Source organism: Thunnus maccoyii, chromosome 20 (genome assembly GCF_910596095.1).
Source record: "Thunnus maccoyii chromosome 20, fThuMac1.1, whole genome shotgun sequence".
Classification (NCBI taxonomy): Eukaryota; Metazoa; Chordata; class Actinopteri; order Scombriformes; family Scombridae; genus Thunnus; species Thunnus maccoyii.
The window spans coordinates 17,327,459-17,348,650 of record NC_056552.1 but is presented as its reverse complement, the minus strand read 5'-3'; the positions used below and the strand labels follow the sequence as shown (position 1 = coordinate 17,348,650).

At 40.7% G+C, this 21,192-nt stretch overlaps 1 protein-coding gene across 8 annotated transcripts in view; it reads right to left on the bottom strand.

The window, feature by feature from the left end:
- The window catches only part of rhbdl1 (rhomboid, veinlet-like 1 (Drosophila)), a 57,078-nt gene that overhangs the window by 7,421 nt on the left and 28,465 nt on the right, over positions 1-21,192 (bottom strand). For all 8 annotated transcript variants that reach the window (XM_042398163.1, XM_042398164.1, XM_042398171.1 and 5 more), the window contains 3 exons: positions 15,399-15,623; positions 14,304-14,452; positions 14,031-14,143 (listed from right to left, as the gene is read on the bottom strand). In XM_042398163.1, coding sequence (XP_042254097.1) covers positions 14,031-14,143; positions 14,304-14,452; positions 15,399-15,623 — 487 coding nt within the window. The remainder of the gene's footprint in view (positions 1-14,030; positions 14,144-14,303; positions 14,453-15,398; positions 15,624-21,192) is intronic.

The window sequence follows — 21,192 nt, the reverse complement described above, 5'->3', positions numbered from 1 at the left end:
AATTATGCAAATGAGCTGATAAGGGAAGCGGAGAGGGCTGATAAAACAAAACAGCCTCTTTTTAATCACAGTTTGGGTTTGCTGGAGTTGTGATCTCAGATCTATAATGCATGTTGTAACATTCATATTCTGTATGTGTGTGTGTGTGTGTCGTGGGACCACACAGAGTAAACATTGTCTTAAAAGAACGCCTTGTCAGCCCGTGGTAGCAGTGATGATCATGGAAAGACAGATGGTAATCAGAGCGCGTTCCTGAGTCATTCATCTCTAGTCGCTCCGACACCTATGGGCTATTTTATGTGGATTTATGGGGCATATGAAGGTTGGAGCTTCAGCTAAAGATGTGAGGAGGTTCACAGTGCCCCATTTTTAGCAGTTCCGCAAAATTGCAATTACACAGTGTAGCATACAGTATGTGGTCTCTGATCTCTTCAAAGTAAAGGAAAAATGGAATTGAAGCAACTTCAGCAGCAACATCTGAGTTTCTCTTTTGGTCTTTTCTGAAGCTTCACAACATTTTTGCGGTTAATTTATTACTTCAACGCAGAGGAGCTTGTAGATACTGTATACTGATGTAATATTGATAGAGTAATATGAGAGATATCGTCTGGGGATTTTAGTTATGGTAATTTTGTGATTTGGGGTAAATGCAGTATTTTACTGGTCTTAAAAATTCAGTTCAATTAAGTGATACAATTTTGTGAGTTTATTTTACTGTTTTAGCATGAACTTGAGCAATAGACCATATCTCACACCATGTTTGCATTAAACTTGTAGTTTAAATTGATTTTTTGTCAATATCTTCTAGTTTGCAGCTGATTGTGGAAACAAATAATGTATTTCCTCCATATATTTTTCATTTTCAAATCAAAAGTCATGTTACAGGAATGCTAACAGCTTTTTGAGGCTGTACTGAGGCACAGCAAAGCTTTGAGCTAAACGCTAACGTGAACATGCTAACACACGATGCAAACATGCTGATGTTGAGTAGGTTTAAGGTGTGTTCACCATCCCAGTTTTATGCGTTAGCATGCTATCATTTGCTAATTAGCTCTAAGCCTGGTCATAAACCAAATTATTGGACAGTTTGACCTGATGATGGTGTTACAGAGCGGATCACCAAAGTTGACACAACTTATCCCAAGGGGATAAAGAACATCTGTAGCAAATTTCAAGGTGATCCATCCAATAGTTGTCAAGTCTTTTCACTCAAAACCACAAATGTCAACCTGCTAGTGGAGCTAGATAAAAAGTCAAGAGGGTCACTAAAGTCATTAGGATTCATCCTTTGGGGACCATCAATGTCCCCAAAGAATTTTTCATGACAATCCATCCAGTAGTTGTTGAGATATCTCAGGCAAGACCAAAGTGGTGGACCGACTGACCGACCGACCGACCGACCGACCGACAGAGGAGTGTGGCTAAAAAAAGTGGTTGGACAAATTCCTACACTTGACGATAAATTCCCTGATATTTAACACCAGCCCACACCACCTCTGCGACACTTGAGACACTTGTCAGGGATCTGATACCACCATCTGTGGGCGAGGAAGAAGAGACAACCCAAGACCTCCGGCTCAGAGGAAGAGACGGGCTCCATAGGGAGGATACAAACTGCTCTCTCCTCCTGCTCGCTCTGCTTTGGTGAGAGGCTCCCAAATACAGTATGAATATTAAACAGGCCTGTCATGCGGGCTCTCCTGCTTAGGGGGATTTAAGATTTAGGATTCTCGCACTCAGCAGGAGCTGAGACGTGAGGTGTGCGATTATTTCAGTGCGGAGCTGACACATTCCATCTCATGCACAGATTATTTATTGTTGCCATCCTGAAGTCATCACCAACATCCTCAAATCTTTTTGTGAGCTTGCAACATCCACAAGTGCACTGCAGTGTAGACACTAAAAATGATGTACTTGGTGTGGAGTATAGGTTAACTACACACTCAGGGCTATACTCTATCTACCGCAGTATAATCCCCAATGCAGCTCAGAGAAATGAGCCTCTCTGTCAAACCAAACTTCCTACATCATTACTGTTACTCCAGGCTGCCCTTAAGCTATGGGTCAACTTTGGATTTTTCAGTCTCTCCAGGATAAGGTGCAGACAAGCTGATCCGAGGCCAGAGTCTGACATTGCCTGAGGCAGCGGCTCTCTATAGCTGCTCCAGTGGAAGCTGCGCCAGAGCACAGTAAATGCTGCAATTAAAAAAAAAAAAAAAAATCTAATCCTCGGAAAAATATGGCGAATGCCTCTGCACAGTTACAAACCTTATGATTTGCACTGATTCCTAAAGTTTGCATATGCGGGTAGCTATTGACTGTGATTACTGCGGCTATTTACAGTCTATCTATCAAGAGTACACAGACCCTGGAGGAATGGAGCTGATGTAGTTTCTTAATGAGCATATTATGCTGAATAGATGTTTAAACAATGTCGAAGTGTAGATGTAGATGTCTTGGCTAAAACCAGGATACATGAGGGTTAGCCTATGCTAAACTAAGTATTCATGTGTATGTATGGATTCTCTGGGGCATGTTTCTTATATTCCTAATTTGTCTTGTTATGCTGTATTTACTGCTTGGTATAAAAGTGAACTATACAAAAGCTTATTGAGGTGTCTGAAAGTTAAACCTGCATTTACTGATTTTTTGGCCACTTGGGGCAGTGGAGAGAAGCTGTCAAGCGTTGACATATTACCACGTTATAAAGTTGATATGGTGTATGTTTTAGCAAAAAGTTGCCTGTTGACACATCCAGCAGACACAGAGCAACATTAGCATTCATTTGGAGTTGTGTTTGTGTCAATTTGATGAATGTAAGTCCAATATTCACTCTCCTTTTAGCTCTGTTTTTGGTCTCCACTATGATCATCAGCTAGACTCTAATTGTGTCTGCTGTTTGGTATTTGGCAGATAGTGTACAGAATTTGGAGGCATTTTTGGAAAACAGCTGCCTGCTGCTTGTGGAAACAATGCAGGTGAGAGTGATCAGACTGAACCAAACAGTTTAGTTGCTGGTCATAAAACAAAAACTCAACATAAAAACTTAGTAGAACTGAGAAAAACTGCAGAGTCGAGTAATAATCATCTGTGGGTTTGTTCCTATGAGCGACCTCTTTCACATCACATATAGTCATCTGACCCATTGTTAACATATCTGAATTTGTAAAGATGTCTTCGGACAGTGTTTTCTGGAAACCTTAAAGATGTCTGGGAACATTAATATGCATTGAGTCACATTTCTTGGTTGGTCAGCTAATAAATTACTCTGGAGAGGACAATTAAAGGACAGTGAGTGTTTATTTATTCATGTGATTTAGTAAGTGCTGGGTACAAGGAAATCTGGCAACCAAGCACTGTGCATTTATGTTTAAATATGAGACATGAGAGATTATGTAAGCCACATTTCTATGCAGCTCAGTTGATTTCAGTCCTTTAGGATTAACATTTTGGAATTGACAGTTGTAAATCATAGAAGAGAAGCATGAAACCAGCTCTCTGCCACAGCTCATAGGACAGTATCAGCAGGGGAAACCTCTACTAGTGGATGCTGTGGGAACGTTGCCTTTCAGGTTCAGGTTGTTCTATTTGTACACCCTTGCCTCAGACAGATCTATCCTGTATGCATTAAATCTTGTGGCCCTGCACAGAGATGTGCTGTAGTCAGCAGCCCTGTAGTCACAGGGCTGCCTCTGTTGGCTAATAAACTGGGGAAATGCCTGATCAGATTTATTTACTAAGAACAAATATGAAGGGAGGGAGACTGATGGAAAGAGTGGGAGAATGGTTGCATCAATGTGAAATAGTGACACAGAGGACACACTGAGGGTGCAATCAGAGCTATTTTTTTCTTTGTGTGTTTTTTTAAATGTTTTGCGGCTCAATTACAAGATCCCTAAGGCTTTAGTTTGTTAAATTAGATAAACTTGATGGACATGTTTGTTCCATTTGCTGCAATTCATATTCTCCTTCCAGTTAAGATCAGTTGAATATAAATGTCACTCCCCACTGTGTTAAGAACCTGCTAAATATCAGATGTAAATATAATGAACTTTGTGATTTGTGTTTCAGACATGCTAATGGAGTTATGTGTTATTTTAAGTCAAATAACATTTGACTGTTGGAGATCATAACTTCTCCCAACATGCATGATGAAAATACCCCATATGATTATGAAGTTTGATATCTGTAAAATGTACACATAACATCATAATCACATTGCACTATGTAGGGCTGCTAATAACAATTACTTTCAAATCATTTTTGGATTCATTGAAGAATCATTTGGTCAATAAAATATCAGAAAATAGTGAAAAAGGCCCATTATAGTCTGACTGACTGGATTTTTGAGGCTGATATTTATAGTTCATAGTTTTAAAAATCCAATGAAGTCAATAGTCAATAGTCACTTTTGCAATAAACATAATATAAACAATTTTTTTTTGGATAAGATTTGAGTAGATTTGTTTTTTAGAGTATATAAAATTGTGACAAAAATATGAACTCAATGAGACATTTTGCAGTTGAAAAAAGTACAAACTATCTAATGGCAACACTATTTAAATGACCTCAAACATATTTAAGCATTTCTGTACTGCACTTACTCATCTGCTGAATATACACCAATACCAATATATATCTGCAATACACTAATATCGGCCGATACATCTAGCCAATTGATCAGTTTAACTCTAATTACTAATTATTACTAATTTCTGATCAACACTCTAAAACCCAAAGATGACTGATATAAAAGAGAGCAAAGCAGCCAATCTTCACATTTGAGAAGATAGCACTAGACTAATAGTTGCCCAATAATTTTGTAGAAATAGACTAATTGACTAATCATTTTAGCACTAGCTTTATGCATCATGAAGGGGTGATATTATTATTATTTGATTTTGAAAGCCAACTTACTTTTGTTTTCTTATGTTAGCAGACACAGTTTGGAGGTGACCGCAGAAAAAAATAGGTAAATGTCAGGGTGACTCAACTGGAGGCAGACCATCTGTCACATGGTCTTTTGTCCACTTTACAGTCTATTTGAAAAGCTCATGGCTTCAAATGTCATTTAATAGAGTGGTGTCCATTCCAAAACCTCATTTCAACTATAATAGCGCTGTCAGACTGGGGGAGCTCTATTAAAGATATTTTCCACCTGGGAAGGAGATGGACACCTGTGTCATTCAGACAGAAAGAGATAAGGGAAATACCATCTCTGTCACCCGTGGTTTCCTTCAAGTGGAGCAGCATGACTTGCAATCAGTCCTCATCCCATCTAACATCTTCATCCATCTCCTTGTGCCCTGGTGAAGTGTGAGTGGGAGGGATGCAAACCCTTGGATGATGTGAGTGGAAAATACGGAGTCTGAGAACTTTAACTTCTCTGCAGTGTCAAGCTGTGGAGGAGCATCCAAACTGTCAGCATCCTCAAAGCGACAAAACACTACACACGTGCGCTGCTGCAACTGCAGTCAAAGCCGATCATTAGAGGAACAACATCAATGAGAGAAACACAGATCCCAAGTTGAAACGCAACATAAATAAGGACCTCTCTTGTCTACAGATATAAAAAAAAACAGGAAACACGAAAACAACACTATACCAGCACCATCAATGCCAAGCTCTGGCCTGGAGGAACGGATACGATTCATCAATTTCACATTGCGCCAACATGGCCGCTGTAAACACATCTTGCCCTTCCTTGGAGATTGATTTTGTTTATCTGAACTGTTTTTCTGCCCTGTCCAAATTTGCCACATGGGGAAAAATATGATAATATTTATGCTACCCCAGAGACCAGAGGGCATCAGGGAAAAAATCAATATTCACCACAAGTCACAACCTCAGAGTTGCTGAAAGGAGACCGCTCAGCACAGCACCAACTGCCAGTGGAAAAGTATAATCACATCTGTAGCTTGTGTATGTGTGCGGGCAAGCGAGCATGCCTCTAATGGAAGAGGCAGAGAGAAAACTTAGAAATTAGTGAGTGTTTGTCAAAATACGCCCATTAAGTTGTCTGTGCTTCTTGTCCGTGAGAGGAGCTGTAATACAAAAAAATAAATTCTTGTCACGACCAAAGTGCTTATCACTCACAACTGCTTTTCAGCTAACAAGCACAATAGCTAGCCTTGGGTGGAAATTACTCATATTCTTTGAACATCCCAATACAAAAGGGCACTGATTAACTTCCTGTGCTCAAGGTTATAAAGCCGCAGAGATGGCTACAGCTAGCATGATGCACTTCTTCATTTGAGAACCTTGAAACTAACCACCAAAGTAAATGGAATATAAACTTAGCAGAGAAACAGCCTCCTCTCGAACTCCAGCAGACACATATTGCTGTCCTGGATTGACTTCATGCAGCAGATGCAAACAGACGCTCATAAACACAGTGGTGTCGCTCCGCTCAAAGGGGATACCTTCAATGAGGCTGCATTACAGTAGAAATATTCATCATCCTCGGTGTTGTTATCAGCGAGGCTGCAGGGGGTGGTTGTAGAGGAAGTGAGCTTGGTGTCACCTGGGAAGTGTTGACTGTGGGGTGGCATAGGGGGGTTGAGAATTATCATAATCACGTTGGCAGCCTCTGCATCACACCAAGGTCACCCTGCCTCCTCAGTGCTCAGTTCAGGCCAGCATCAGGGGAGTACATCAGAAACACAGGACCAGACGCTTCAACGCTATATGCACCACCAGAGTTTGAACACATATAAGGTTCTGTGGCTGAGATTGGCTAAAAAGTCAAAAATCTGACACTGCATACTGACAATATTGCAATATGACAATAACAGACACTGCCAATGGGCCTTCAAATAAGAGCAGGCAGGAAATAATCTGTATTCAGCAGGCAATGGTGACACAAAGACAATTCCACAGTCATGAAAACGCCTCCTGCTTTCCACAAACCTTACCGGATTCACCTCCAGCCAATTCAATTAGTGCGTTGTCAAATATCTCTACACCAGCGCTTGAAGTGAGTCAGTCACTCTGCTCCCTGATGCTTTCTCTCTACTGTATCTGCCCTCTCTTGTCTTTTCATCTCCACCTCCCCCTCGTTAACTGAATTCAGTTGCTGATGCTGCTGATGTGGTGTGCAGGTGTGGCAGCGGCAGTTTATCTGATTCAACTTTGCCGTGAGAAAAAACTCCCGATTCCCCCAAAACTCCCATGCACAGTCTACTTGCAGTCACTAAGTTTACTGAGCACCACTGTGGATCAACTTTCAATCACATGTGTAACCTCTGTGTGTAAAAAAAAGCATAATATGCACAGTCCTTGTATTGATATTGTTCTGTTTTTGAGCTCCTTACAAAGCTGTATTGTAAACAGTTTATTATAAAGCTTCATTAGGAACTTCCCAACCACTCATAATGTTGTTTGACAAAAGAAATCTTCACTCAGCATCGACTTGAAAGCGTTTGCAGAGCTTTTAACTCCGTTCCAACTCGAGAGGAGAGAGTCTTTCACTGAGAAAGACTGTGAAGTGCAGTTGAAAGCTCTGGAAAAAGCTATTAAGTAGACCTGTGGTTAAGATTGCCAAGTTTAAGAATGACCTTTCACTCTCCTCTCATAAGGTATCTTCAATCAAACAATATACTAGAGAAATTCCTACAGTAGTTCTTTATCACACCAACAAATGGTCACACAAAAGAAAAAGTGAATTAAACCAATAAAATCAAGACTTGACTCTTTACCAAATTGAAAATCCTGCATCTAAGGAGTAAAGCTTTTTGTTTTTATAACTCAATTGATTTTATTGATTTTAATCTTGCAGACTCTATGCCAAAACTGTATTTTTAGGCTTTCAGGATTTGTGTAGAGTAGAGTAACTCGCAGCTTGTGTGCCTCGTCCAAACATCAAACATCAGCAAAATGGACGATGGACAAAGTCGCTCTTGGCCAGGCACCAAGGCGCTCTATTCACTGGCAGCATATATAATCATATTTACCTTGCCTAAATATGTGCAGCATGCTTTTAAAAACATCATTCAGTCATATAATAGGAATTTAGAAATGGTAGTGCAACAAAGGCAAAAATAAGTCCGAAGACCTCCAGCCAGTCAGGGAACTGAATAGGCTTTTATTAGCGTGAGAGAATGCAGAAACAATCATCAGGCTAAATTAGGGCCGACAACACGGTGACTCTTGTGGCCACAGCGGAAATCCGACACTGCCGCGGTCCTGCCTGATATCAGAACAACATTAATCAACCGCTGAAGGATTAAACATTAAATGTAACTTCGTGTGGAGCTTTTAAGTAATGACAACATCAACTAGCTTGCAACAATGAGGTTATACTGACATGCAGCCATTTATCACATTTCCATTACAATATCCCAACAGGCCACAAACGACATCAGGCCACATGTCTTTTCCTCCTCTTGGCTACAGATGCCAATAAGCAGTGTGAGCACAGAGTTTTCTGACACTGCCTGGCCAGTTTATAGCAGTAAATAGTATATTCTATTAACAGGCTTCTGGACACTAGGAGGAGAAAATCCTGATACTCAGGCTCTATAGATGCTCAGTGACACAGTGAAACCTCTCAGGGTTTCTGGTTCAATTACTCAGGTGCTTCTTATAGTATATCCCTGAGTGCAGCTTGCTTTTTCAGGGTCGCCCTGCTCACATTCACACAGTTACTTTCACATTAACAACTGTAAGCTGCAAAATACAACCGCAGTCCTCTTATTGTTGGCCACCGGAGCAACTGGGGGTTAAGGGCCTTGCTCAAGGGCATCTCAGTGGAGGTACTGAGGCAGGGGTGTTTTTTAAAATGCCTGTTTATATAAATCTCCTTTGGACAGATAGCTTCAAAACAAATCACAACTGGAATCATTTTAAATCCACGTTTCTGAAGAATAACCAGGCGTGTAGTCTTGGTTGATGATGCATCTTTCCTTAGTATTTTATTGTATTTTATGGTACTTTTGCTATCATTATTTTCTATTTTTTTTGCATATTTGAATATGTATTTTATTGCGTTTTTATTGTGTTTTTTATTGCACTATATACACATTTGTTTTTATAAAAGCCCATCTGGGGACGAGTATTGCAAATGAAATGCTATGATTTGTGGTGTTATTCTGCTCAGTGAATATTCTCTGCGTATGTCTCTGTCCCCATTAGAATAAAAAAATAAATAAACCAAAACATGTCCAATTAAGATCTTTTTAAAGAAGATTATTTTATGGCATGAGTGTTTTTAGGGGGATGACACACAACAAGCCAAACATAAGCCATGTGGCACACACTAACAACTTTTTTTCCCCCCCTCTAAACACATGTTTCTTTCATGCTGGATCATAATTTTTTCTTAACAACCAAATGTGATGCCAGGAGCTCTCTCTCCCTCTACAGCAACAGATTTTCTCACTGGAAAATGTTGATATTTCATTGAAGATCAGATGATTCAAAGCAAAAGTTTTACCCCAGGCCGTTGTTTTGTCACACTGAAGCTTGCAGAAACGACCTTGGCAGGGACCAAAGACCAGTAAAAAAAATCTAGTAAGGTATGTTGACGCTATAGATCCTCACTGACACATTGATATCTGAGGTGAGTGGGACACAGGGGGACAGTAGACTCAAACTTACTGTTATGAAAGGCTGCTGGATGATTTGGATTGCCTTCAATGTAAGGTCTGAAAGGAGGCAGAAACCCTGGGCTCATAAAGGGCTACGAGGTAAAATATGGTGCTCTGGCCCCAAGGATGGAGAACCAGAAGAGAAAGAGGTGAAAAAAAGGAATTCCTACTGCTTCTCTTGAATATGCAGTTGGACTGAATATTGAACATGACTCAACATTTTAATTTCTGTTCATATTTCCAAACATGAATTTGAAGTGGAGCTCTTCATCCACTGTAAGTGCAGCAGAGCCATGAAATATTACTGAGTGGATGCAAAATAAGCAAGGACAAGGACCGGGGTCTGAGCAGCTCTGTCAGAAAATAATTACAGAATTGTTCTTTTAGTCAGCACACATCCAAGGACAAAATGTACAATGTCATACTTCATTTTCAGAGGGTGCACTAGAGTACAGCAGCAGTGCGATGTAGTCAAAATCAGACCTTCAAGGTTTGGAGATGTCTATATCACACCATTTGACGTACTCAGATTAAAAAACCTTTGTGAAACTCATCTTTTTTTTTAAAATTGCGATATAATCATTTTCCCTGCGGAGTTGTTTTTTTCCATGCATGTGAGAACAGGTCTATACTTTCACACTCTTCCAAAAAAAAAATCTTTCTTTTTGGCTTTGAAAGGAAGCCCTGCGGTGCAGAACTACTTGCAGAGTGTTAAGGCACACACATAAAGGCACAATACCTGCAGCACGTTGCTCCATAAACGCATCCACTGAGTGCAGCTATAAACCTGAAAGCTCTGCTGCCCTACAAAAATAACAAGCAACATGCGTGCAGGAGCTGATAGCAATAGACGACATGATTGAACTCATGAGCTAGAATAAGAGTGCATGAATAAACATGAGACAGCCATGAGCGACAAAAAGGGAAGAGAGGGAAAATCAAGGATTTCACTGAGTGATCTAAAGCACCGGGCAATTTTGAACATCCACAACCAATCATGAGTTTACAAAGACAGGGGGGAAACTGACTGAAATGCAAAGTGTGAGGCAGTGAAACACTAAGTAGTAACAAGAACCAAAGTCTGGACACACACACAGTCACACACACATATCAAGCAGATCATTGAAATCTAAAGTATCCATGATATCTTCATTTTTGTTCCCAGTTTAGTATGCTATATAAACTGACGAACCAATGTAAACCAAACTTAAAAATGTAAGTTTATAAAATCCACACATGAATATGACCTGTTACACAACCACAACTACAATATATTTACATTGTAGCATCAGTTAAAACAACTATAGATAAGATTTAATAACAAGAGTTCACAGTGATACTAGTGGCTTAGTGAGGCTGTACTTTGAGCTAAATGCTAACACCATCATCCTAACATGCTCAAAATGACGATGTCAACATGCTGATGTTTAGCAGGTAAAATGTTTACCAATGTTTACCATCTTAGTTTAGTGTGTTGGCATGCTAACATCTGCTAATCGCAACTAAACACAAAGTACATTTGAAGTTGATGAAAATGCATTTAATTTTGCAGGTATTTGGTCATAAACCAAAGTATCTAACAAATGGAAATTTTGACCTGATTGTGTCGTAAAATGAAAAGTCAAGAGACAACAAAACAATTACAATTTACAATTTAACCTGCGGGAAACATGAACATGTGTACCAAATTTCATGGCAATCCACACCATAGTTGTTGATACATTTCACTCAAAACCACAACCTCATGGTGGCACTAGAGGAAAAGTCAGATGATCACCAAAGTCAGCAGCCGTCATCCTCCACCATGAATGTCTACACCAACGTTGCCATCCATAGAGCCTAGCATGGCTAAAAACATGGTTATATGAACTTCAGCATCAAATAAGGTTAAATGTTAAAGGCAGGAAGGAGCCTCATATCCTGTCTGTCCATGCAAAAGCAGGCAAGAGACACAGCCTTTATTTCTTCCTCACCCTAATTCTCAAAATTGAAAATGTCAAACCTTGTATGATAGTTTCACCTTTGTTCTAATAATAGCGACTCATTTCTTATTTTAAGACTTCTATAAAACTCGCCATAAAAGCCAGTTTGAAGGATTGCAAACCACAACTGTTCATTGTGTTGACTTACAATAAATCAGTAAAAAATGTCTACAAAGCAACACTGCCATCCTCACCATCAGACTGCCTCACTACATCAACTGACAAGAGTCGAGTGTCTTGTGAAAACCTCCTGCTGTTCCCAAAATCTGGCTGGTGACCTTCATCTGGCTTCTCACCTGGAAGAAGTAGAGCCGTCTTTCTGCTCGCCACTGAGAGAGGCCTCTTGCCGTCAATTCCAAACACACAGAATTACACATTCAAAGTGGTCCAGTGCACCTCCCAACCCAATGGACTACTTTCCAACAGATCATAACATTTGTACCAGGACAGCTTCAATTACAACTCCTCACTTTTAGCTGGTTTCTTCCTTTTTTTCTCATTTTTCAGTTTGAGAAAATCGCAGTGATACTGAATAAACAGACTTGAAAATTAAATGCAGTAAAAGTCAAATTCCAAATAATTATACTAAGATTTAGATTCCACTTGTTAAATTAAATTTTTGATCGCTACGGTTTAACATGAGCACAGAAGTTCAGATGAATGTGCTTCGACTCCAGGCTCTGGGGGGGTATTGAGGGTAGAAATGTCACCGTGCGTGATCTCCTCACCGCTTTCTCCTCCTTTTTCGATTCAGGCTGCAGCTTAAATCTCCAAACAGCATCTCAAACTGCACTCAGGCTAATTCCCTGGAGAAAAACCCAGCATTACTCTCCCACTTTTCCTCCTCTAAGTCCCATGCTCACTTGCTCTTTCTCTGTCATCATTGCTAAAATAAATCAAAGCTACAATAATTCATGAGTTTTAGGAGTGTGTGTGAGGGTGTGTGTGTGTGTAGAGGAGTGAGGGTCTTATTTTTACAGAGCTGAGAGAGTTTTGAGCAGCATTAACTCTATTTTACTATGCGCAAAGAGAGGACAGGAAAAGGGAGGAAAAAGAATTTGCAGTTTTAATTGCGTAGAAAGAAAAGCCTAAATATCAGGTTAGTGAAAATGAATGAATATAACTCAATATGAATTAGGCTATTGCTCTCGACAGTAATCAAATAATGGTTTGCTAGAGATTTACGAGATCCAAGACAGAAATTGTTCCCAGTGAAGATGAAAGGGAATAGAGGTTTATGCAGCAGCGCTGATATGACTTCTGCAAATACGCATTGACAGCAAAACTGCAGTGAGAAACCACATCCCACAATCAGCGCAGATTTAAAAATTTCCAATTTCCAAACTGGCTTGGAGGAGGATGAAAGTTAATGAGGTTTCTTGTCAACAAAGACTTGAGTGCTGCAGCCTGACCTCTGGGCACCGTGAGTCACTCTACACTGCATTCAGCTTGGCGCCCGGGCCACCAGTCAGGTCAGGTTTATCAAAACTATCGAACAGACCGCTCACGGATGTCAGCATGAGAACAAGATGCTAACAGATTCAGGCCCACTGGACTGGCATTTAATGCTAAAAGCAGCTGTTATACAGCAGATCTGAAATGCAATTTAAGACCTTTTACTTGATAAATGAATAAGGAACCAACAAAACAAAAATCAAAGCATTTTTTCTGAGTAATTCACTGTACAAACAGTACCAAAACCAAAAAAAAACTAGGTCAGTACAGATACACCGCACACACACACTATTTATCTAAACCTGACTGAACATTTTCTAACAATCTTTAAATTACCTGTTTCATCACTCTATAGTTTACACCAGTGTGTTCCCAAACATTTCTAATCTACAGCACCACTTCATAGTGATTTCTTTTTTCATGGCACCTCCTTCCCAAGACCACCCACGCAGCACACATACACATGCAAACATTTTAGTTAAAAATTACACCATGGATATGTGTTATAAGGAGTTATTTTAACAAACTAACAAAAAAAAACTGATGTAAAATATGTGACACATGAACTAATATACTCCCACTACTACTCCTATGCTACTACCACTACTACTACTACAATAATAATAATAATAATGTTAATATAATGAATAATATAGGCCTAATCACGATCACTTAGAAATAAAATAAGTCAGCAGTTTTAGGTTATGTTGCTGTTCAGACTTGCAGATAAGTATTGAATTTAAAAGTGAAGTATTCTAAGTATTTTGTTCAAAAGTAGAGCTGTCATGTCACCAATCTTAATGAAGTATATCCATGAAGTAAATAAAGTATATCTTATCTTTGCTGTAGAAAAGTTCATGTGTAATTAGTGTCAATATTGCTTAGTTTTTTTTGTGTGGTGAAATGTTATAAAAAGTACAAATTGTAAATTAACAAACCTCTGCACTCACTATGGGAACCATTGGATCATATGATGATAACACACTTATTTTAACAAGACACTCACCGGCCAGCACTCCTGCCATGTAAAGGAGACTTATTCGTAAGATGCCATGGACCATCTCCAAGGGAACGCCAATCATCAGCTGCAGTAAAGCGTTGAACCCCAGCTGCTCCAAACTAAGGAGAGAAAGCACAGAAAGAGAACAAGACTCACATGGCAGCACAAGATTGTTTTTTCCTCTTACTGCTGTACATCATCTGCAACGACCGACCCGATTTTAACTGAACCCGCTGTGCAGAAATCAACATGTGGTTAATTGGAGGGTCATGAACGTACCCGACGTGCATGAACATGTAGCTGAAGAAGCGCCACACTTGTGCACGGTGGCCGGGATGGTAGACCAAGGGGCTCTTCATGAAGTCAGGCTGATAGGTCTGCAGCACCCACTTGTTTAGCATGATGCCGTAGCACATGAACACGATAATCTGCAACGGAGACACAGAAACGACATCAAACTGTCAGTTCTTGCTGACGTACCCGTTACATGCTCTCTCTGCAGGCTGCTAAGGCTGGTTTGGTACAAAAGGTGGAAATTGCCTTGCAAAACAAAACCTATTGTGATTTATGACGTTACCTTCTTTTTCTGTATTCCTCAGCCGATGCTTATTAAACTCATGGAGACAATTAGTGCCCGCAGAAAAAAAAAAGGCACATCTGGTTCAATTCCATTAATTTCTTTTCATAGAATAATGAGTCATTGTCTCTGTGAATTAAAATGAATGTGAACTGTTATTATCACATCCTCATTGTCATTACAGACCATTCAGTGCCATTTGGAGGTATTATAAGAGCACTTGGCTTTCTTTCCCCAGAATTATGATGATTTCGGGGGAAATTACGAAGTTTTGTTAAGAAACTGTAGGTTATTTTCACTCCTTAATCCCTAACCATTCAACTCCGTGAGGGCTTCTGTGTTAGAGGTTTTATTTTTTTTCCAAATGAACACAATAGGTCAATTAATGCCACTGTGGTGGCCTGTGTGCTTACTGATGTGGTTCCCTAGTTCCAAAATCGGTGTCTGAAAAGAAAAAAAAAAAAAAAATCTCTGCATACAGGCTGACTGAGGGTTTCAGCTTGGAGGAATGGCATTAAATGTACCCACTAAGCCCCTCACTCCCAAATGGGTTACCAGCTCATATCGAGCTCACAGTAAAAGCGTGTGATCAAAGGCAGAAAATCTTTTCAGTGGGTCTGAGGCGAACAACTGAGCCAACAGAACAGTATAAAGTCTGTGTTCTGGGTTAGTAGCACAAACTGTGTGAGCGTCAAGTAAAATATTCCACCAATGTTTTATCTGAGACAGTGTGCTGCACCAGTACAATTGTCTATGATCTACTGAACATGCTGGTAACGTCACCCCCTATATCTCACCTGCACGATGGTGACGATGGCGATAAAGACAGGCGGGGGACACAGCCGGTTCTGATGGAAGTACCAGCGTCGGTCCGTCTCGCAGGGCAGGATCTCGTAGGCTACATAACGAACAAAACGTTTGTACAGACCCAGCCCCGTCTCATCCAGCAGGATCTCCCTCTGCAGCGTGCGGCGGCCATTGGCGATGGCCCGTCGGAAACTGCTGGAGCGCTTACTGCTCATCTGAGGAAAAAGATGGAAAAGCAATGAGCGTATTTAAATCCATATTAGTAGCAGTAGATCATAATCAGTGTACTCTTGTGTATGTAATCACAGTCAATATTGTAACGGCATTGGATTTTGAGGAAAAGGGAACTTGAAATCTTCTTTTTGCTTTTTAGAGTTGGCTGCATTATTCGTGGAGTCGACACAAAGATATCAAAACACAATTTCCCTTTACTTAAGGATAGGCGATTTTTTTCAGCTGACAGCCCGGTTATTTGCAACTACAAGGCATCCGATGACAGATTTGCATTCATTTGCTCTATTTGTCTCTTAAGCTTGATGTCTATTTTGCAATAAAACCTGTCTCATGTGGTGTTATGAGCATTTTACTGCCGGCAGCTGGAGGACACACCTAACCGGGATGAATACATCTCATCATCTCCCGCTGCTGAATTTCTCATCTTAGCAATTATACCCATAACTTTCTTCACACTAAGTGGATCAAACAGCAGTAAAGGAGGATAGCTTCTTTTCATATAATCTAAGGAAAACTCATCAGTGTGACTAATCATCCTGGATGGGACGAGCAAACGTTCATAAAGTACTGATTTCACAAGGGATAGCATGACAATCTACGCAAGTTGTACTTTTTTTTATCATCAAATAGTCAAGAGAAAGGTTGATGATACTCTTATCTTCTTTTAGGACTTTTTCTGTTGTTCTGACATTGTTCATTGAGTTTTTTTTGCAATTGTAGCTAAATGGTTGTATTGTTGTATTGTTATATGTTTTCACAGCAAAATTAAGTTAAAAAATGACAGTTTTTTGAAACAAAATGATTGACAAGCATCTTAAAACAGCTCCTGACAGTCTCTACAGTCCAATCTGTGTGACACAGAGATAAAAGAGAAATGCTGCTACTGAAAACATTGTACAGATGTTTGGTAAAAAATACTCTCCATACAGTATGAGTGGCAGTTGACAATGTATTCTAATACATTCAGAAATTAGTAGGTGAAAACAGACCTTCCTGCTTGATATGTAAATCTGTAATGAGTGTCAATTTTATATAACTGGTGTTAGAAATTAATATTCTTTTCTTCATACATTTCAGAATCAATGACAATATTATGTTAATATCAAAGCCACGTTACATGTAACAACTGATATAAAAACTGTAAAAATGTATAAAAAGTGAACACGTCTTGCCACAAGAGAGCTGACACACCTGCTGCTGAATATTTATGACTGATAAGAAACTAAAATAATGCATAAGTGCTTTTTGATTTTGACAAAATGTAAAGCATGACTGCTGACAGGGTTGATTGCAGCTCAGACATCTTAACAAATGGGCTGTTGAAGAGATTTCGCCCTTGAAAAAGCAAATCTTTGTTGAGAGGAACTATTGCATGAAAAGCGAGAAAGTGTGTGTGTGTGTGTGTGTGTTCATGTTATCACAGACTCCAGGTTTGCTTAGTGAGCAGGAGCCCTGCAGCAGCCTGCAGGCCGGCGGGGACCAACTCTTAATAAGTTCTTTAATAGAGGCTTAGGATGAAAACTATCCTAATGCCACTATTTTGACAGCTGAGGCAAAGAACTTTCAGGATGACAACGCAGAGAGCTCTTTTCCACCGCTGAAAATACTGTTTGACCAGCTCCCCCCGGAAGGGATCCTTTTGAGTCAGTATCTGCATTTTCTTACAGACACAAGCACACATGCTTCATAGGTAAAAATTTACTTAATGGCTGATACTCAAAAGCGATGCCAGATGCCTCAAGTCTCCGATGAAGCTAACACAACACAGCTCCTTTGAGGACAACTGACTGACTAAGCAATTACCTCGAAATCAACCTAGGTGATATGATGTGATGTGACACTTTATGAAAATGAGTTTCCAGGAAAAGCAGTGAGGGAAAAGAAAAAGGGGCCATGTGGGCAGCAGCTGCTACTGTTAACAGGATAAATCTTCCACAGCAGACCTTATGTATGAGAGTCTCATAATAATAACCTCAGACAATGTGGCAGTTTCATGTGAAGTGTAACGCAACCTCCGGAGGGTGCCTGTAGGAAGTACAACCCACCATTAAAGTACACCATTTGTCATTCATTAGCCAGGTCCTGCTGCTTGCAGACTCACATGTGGACACAGCGGGGAGGCATGGTGAAAGAAGTTGTGGGTCAATATCTATAAAAGCTAATGAGCTAAACATACTGGAGGACAAAGACTGTAAATAAACGAGCAAATGATGAAGAAGTACTGAACAGATTGCTCCACAAATGGAGTAGCTGCCCCCCACCCCCTCTTTTCCCTTTTCAAGAAATCACTCAGGAAAAACAAAGAGGAAAAAAAAAGTGCTAATCCCTTTTGGAAGTTAGCAGAGCAGGACGTGGTAACTACCCTAACTGTGGGTAATTATGACACTGTTGGTTGTACATTGAGGGTGTGAGGGCCTGTTGCACCGTGATAACCAGAACGATGTCGAGCTGGGCTGCTGGCTCTCCTGCAGATGGAGGGATGCATATTTAGTATGGAAATCAGGCCTGGAAAATGCAATTATACTATACTTGAGGCTGCGAGTGAAAGCAGAAGAAGGAAGAGTAGAGGGACATTAGAAGAGCAGAGAAGGGAAAATACGAAGGGAAAATGAGATGCCTGCCTGAGCGAGCTCAATTCACAGATTCTGGAGGCCACCAGTGGACAGTGAAGGTGAGGCCGCGTCCTTCTTACTTTGAATATCTTAATATTGTTGAACTGACAATGACAAAGAGGAAGTGTGTTTATGGAAAGAAGAGAGGTAGAGTTTAAGAGATGTAAGTATAATCGTGCTTTCTCCCTCTGTTGGCTTTCTTCTCTAAATAAATTCTCTGTTTCTGACTTTGTTTCATCTTTATTTGGCTCTGTGACAACACCTGCCGCCTCTCTCCACCTCGCACTCAATCCTCTCCCATTCATACCGTCTCTGTGAAAAATGTGTCCCCCGGAGACACGGCTAAGCATAGCTGTCATTCTGTGTCGCCTTCTCTGACATGCAGGACTGCCGCCTTTTAAAGTGAGCATTAGCAGCCTTTTGAAGTGACGACAGGAGAGAGACGGGAAACAGACAATAAGACACACACAAGCAGTCAGAACTTGAGATAACGTTCGGAGGGGAGCGAGGTGCGCCGAAAATCACATGACTTCACATAAAACGCTGGAGGGAGGGGAAAACCTCTGACTTGGGCTTCGGTAACGGTGGAAGTTCCCTGACGAGGCAACATCTGCCAGAGAATAATTGATGCTGAGCCTAAGAGCGCAAAGATAAAGATAGTATTTCCCTTTAGGGACAGCTGAATGGACCAAACTGACAACTGTGTGTGTGTGTGTGTGTGTGTGTGTGACAAACAGCAAGGGTCCATCCTCCCCCTCTCAGTAGCTGCATGCTGTCCACTATACATGCTGCTCTCAGCTCTAGTCAACTGTCCTTGATGGATTAATTAGTTACGCCACATGGTCAATACCACACAGCTCAATACTAATTAGTAATAACAATCAAAAAAATGTAGTTTAAAGGCCACTGAAAATACAAAAACATTAGAGTTTATGCGACTATTTGAGAGGTGACCATCTTTCAATCACTTTCTCCTACACACACACACAGGATGAGTTGTTTATCATTACTAGAATATTAGAAGACTGTGGCAATTAACCGAGTTTACATGGTGATTCTCCGCCATCTGGCTAAAAGTGTCACTATACCCATTTACTATCTAATTTGTGAGTCATTCAGAAGACCAAAATCCGCCTCTCCCTCGCTGTCTCTCACACTCAGAGCGGATTCTAAATCGCCACGGATCTCAGCCCTGCGTTGTGCTGATTCCACCCTGACCCAGATACTCTGGTTCTTTCTTGTCCAAATCCTTTTAAAATTAGAGTCCACCTTTTTTCCCTCAGCAGTTCGTGGCCATAGCCTTCCTTCATGGTTTAATCATTGTGGTGCTAAAACTCAAAAAAAAAAAGAAAAGAAAAAAAAGAGCCTTTACTCCAGGACACTTAAGCAAAGTGCATCACTTTTAGCCGGTGCTCCATCTAAAACAGAAAGCACCTTGACAGGAGTTTGGTGTGGGATGCGATGCTGATAGGTAGCATTTGTGTCCCTGGAGACAGGTGCACTGTGGGCACTTAAAATGACTAAAATGACTTGAGAACTTTAAAGTACTATACATCAACTACCTGGACTTGACTTGGACTGTGACCGAAGTTCATTTCTGCTCTCCGTAAGTGCTCGCTTTCTTACAATATTGCTTAAAATGCAACAGAAGACTCACTGAGTTTAAAGCAGAAAATTAGGATACATATTACATAAGCGTTTCTCTAACTATATCTCCTGAGGGAATAGAAAGTGTGAGTGCAACATTTGGGCAGGAGGGTAAAAATGAGGCACACAGTAACGGTCTTAAAATCCTCCAACCTGAACAAAGCGAGTCCCCGCCATAATCTCTAAAATACACCCTCTATCCGTGTAATTAACCGTGGCAGCCATTTTGGATCTCCGACGAACATTAGCCAAATTACCACCCGAAGGAAAACAATGACACACTTCTTCAATTACGCAGCTGGTACATGATAGCATCAGAGGACTCTCTTTAAAGAAATCGATACGTGCAATTACACGCGCACGTGTAGGAATATATCCGACTTCAGGATGGCCTGGTTTTACCCTCAATTCATAAGCAGAATGTCGTCTGTCGCAGAATCCTCCCCCCCAAAAACCCTGCCATGTGTGAACTTTGACACCACGGGTTTCTCTCAGACTCCTGCGTCGACAAGATGTTTGTGTGTAATTGTGTTGAAAGGTGTTGCTGCGTGTAAAAATGTGTGGCGGTTGTCTTGCTGTGTAGGACTATTGTGCAAATGTACTCTGTGGAATAGCAGTCAGATGCGGACGTATACTCCTTGTGAGTGTGTATGTATGAGCGAGCGTATGAACAAGTGTGTGTGTGTGTGCCCACTGTTCCCCAAGAGAGGTTTTAGCAGAGCGTTACTTATTCACCCCTCTGGCTGAACTGATGGAGTTCTCTGGCTAAGATCACCCTGCATGAAAGATGGGTTGAACATGAACGATGTCAGAGACCATCTTGTACTTACACACACGCATGCGCACACACACGCTCACACACACTCACACCAGAGAAGCTGTTGCCTAACGGTGCGATTCAAACACATTTACACCCACTGAGGTCGGGCTGCAGAACTCACTGAACGAATGTAGAACAACAAATCGGAAAAATTGTTGAACACTCCCGCAACTGAGTGAAATCTCAACAGCTTGTGGGCTGAGAGCACAGAGAAGACATGCACTGAGCACACACACACACACACACACACACGCGCTACAACTTGCTATGTCAATTTTAATAATGTGCAGGGGGTGTTCCATCTTTCACAGAGGCCAGAACACAAATGGCAGCAAAATATGTCTGTCATCTGTCACACACTGGGGAGGGCTACTTATAAATCTGCCTGAGATACAGAGATGTGAATGATGGAGGTAGAGAGTAGAGCAGGGAAGGGTCAAAAGCAGGGGCTAAGGTCTACAGAACTGCAAA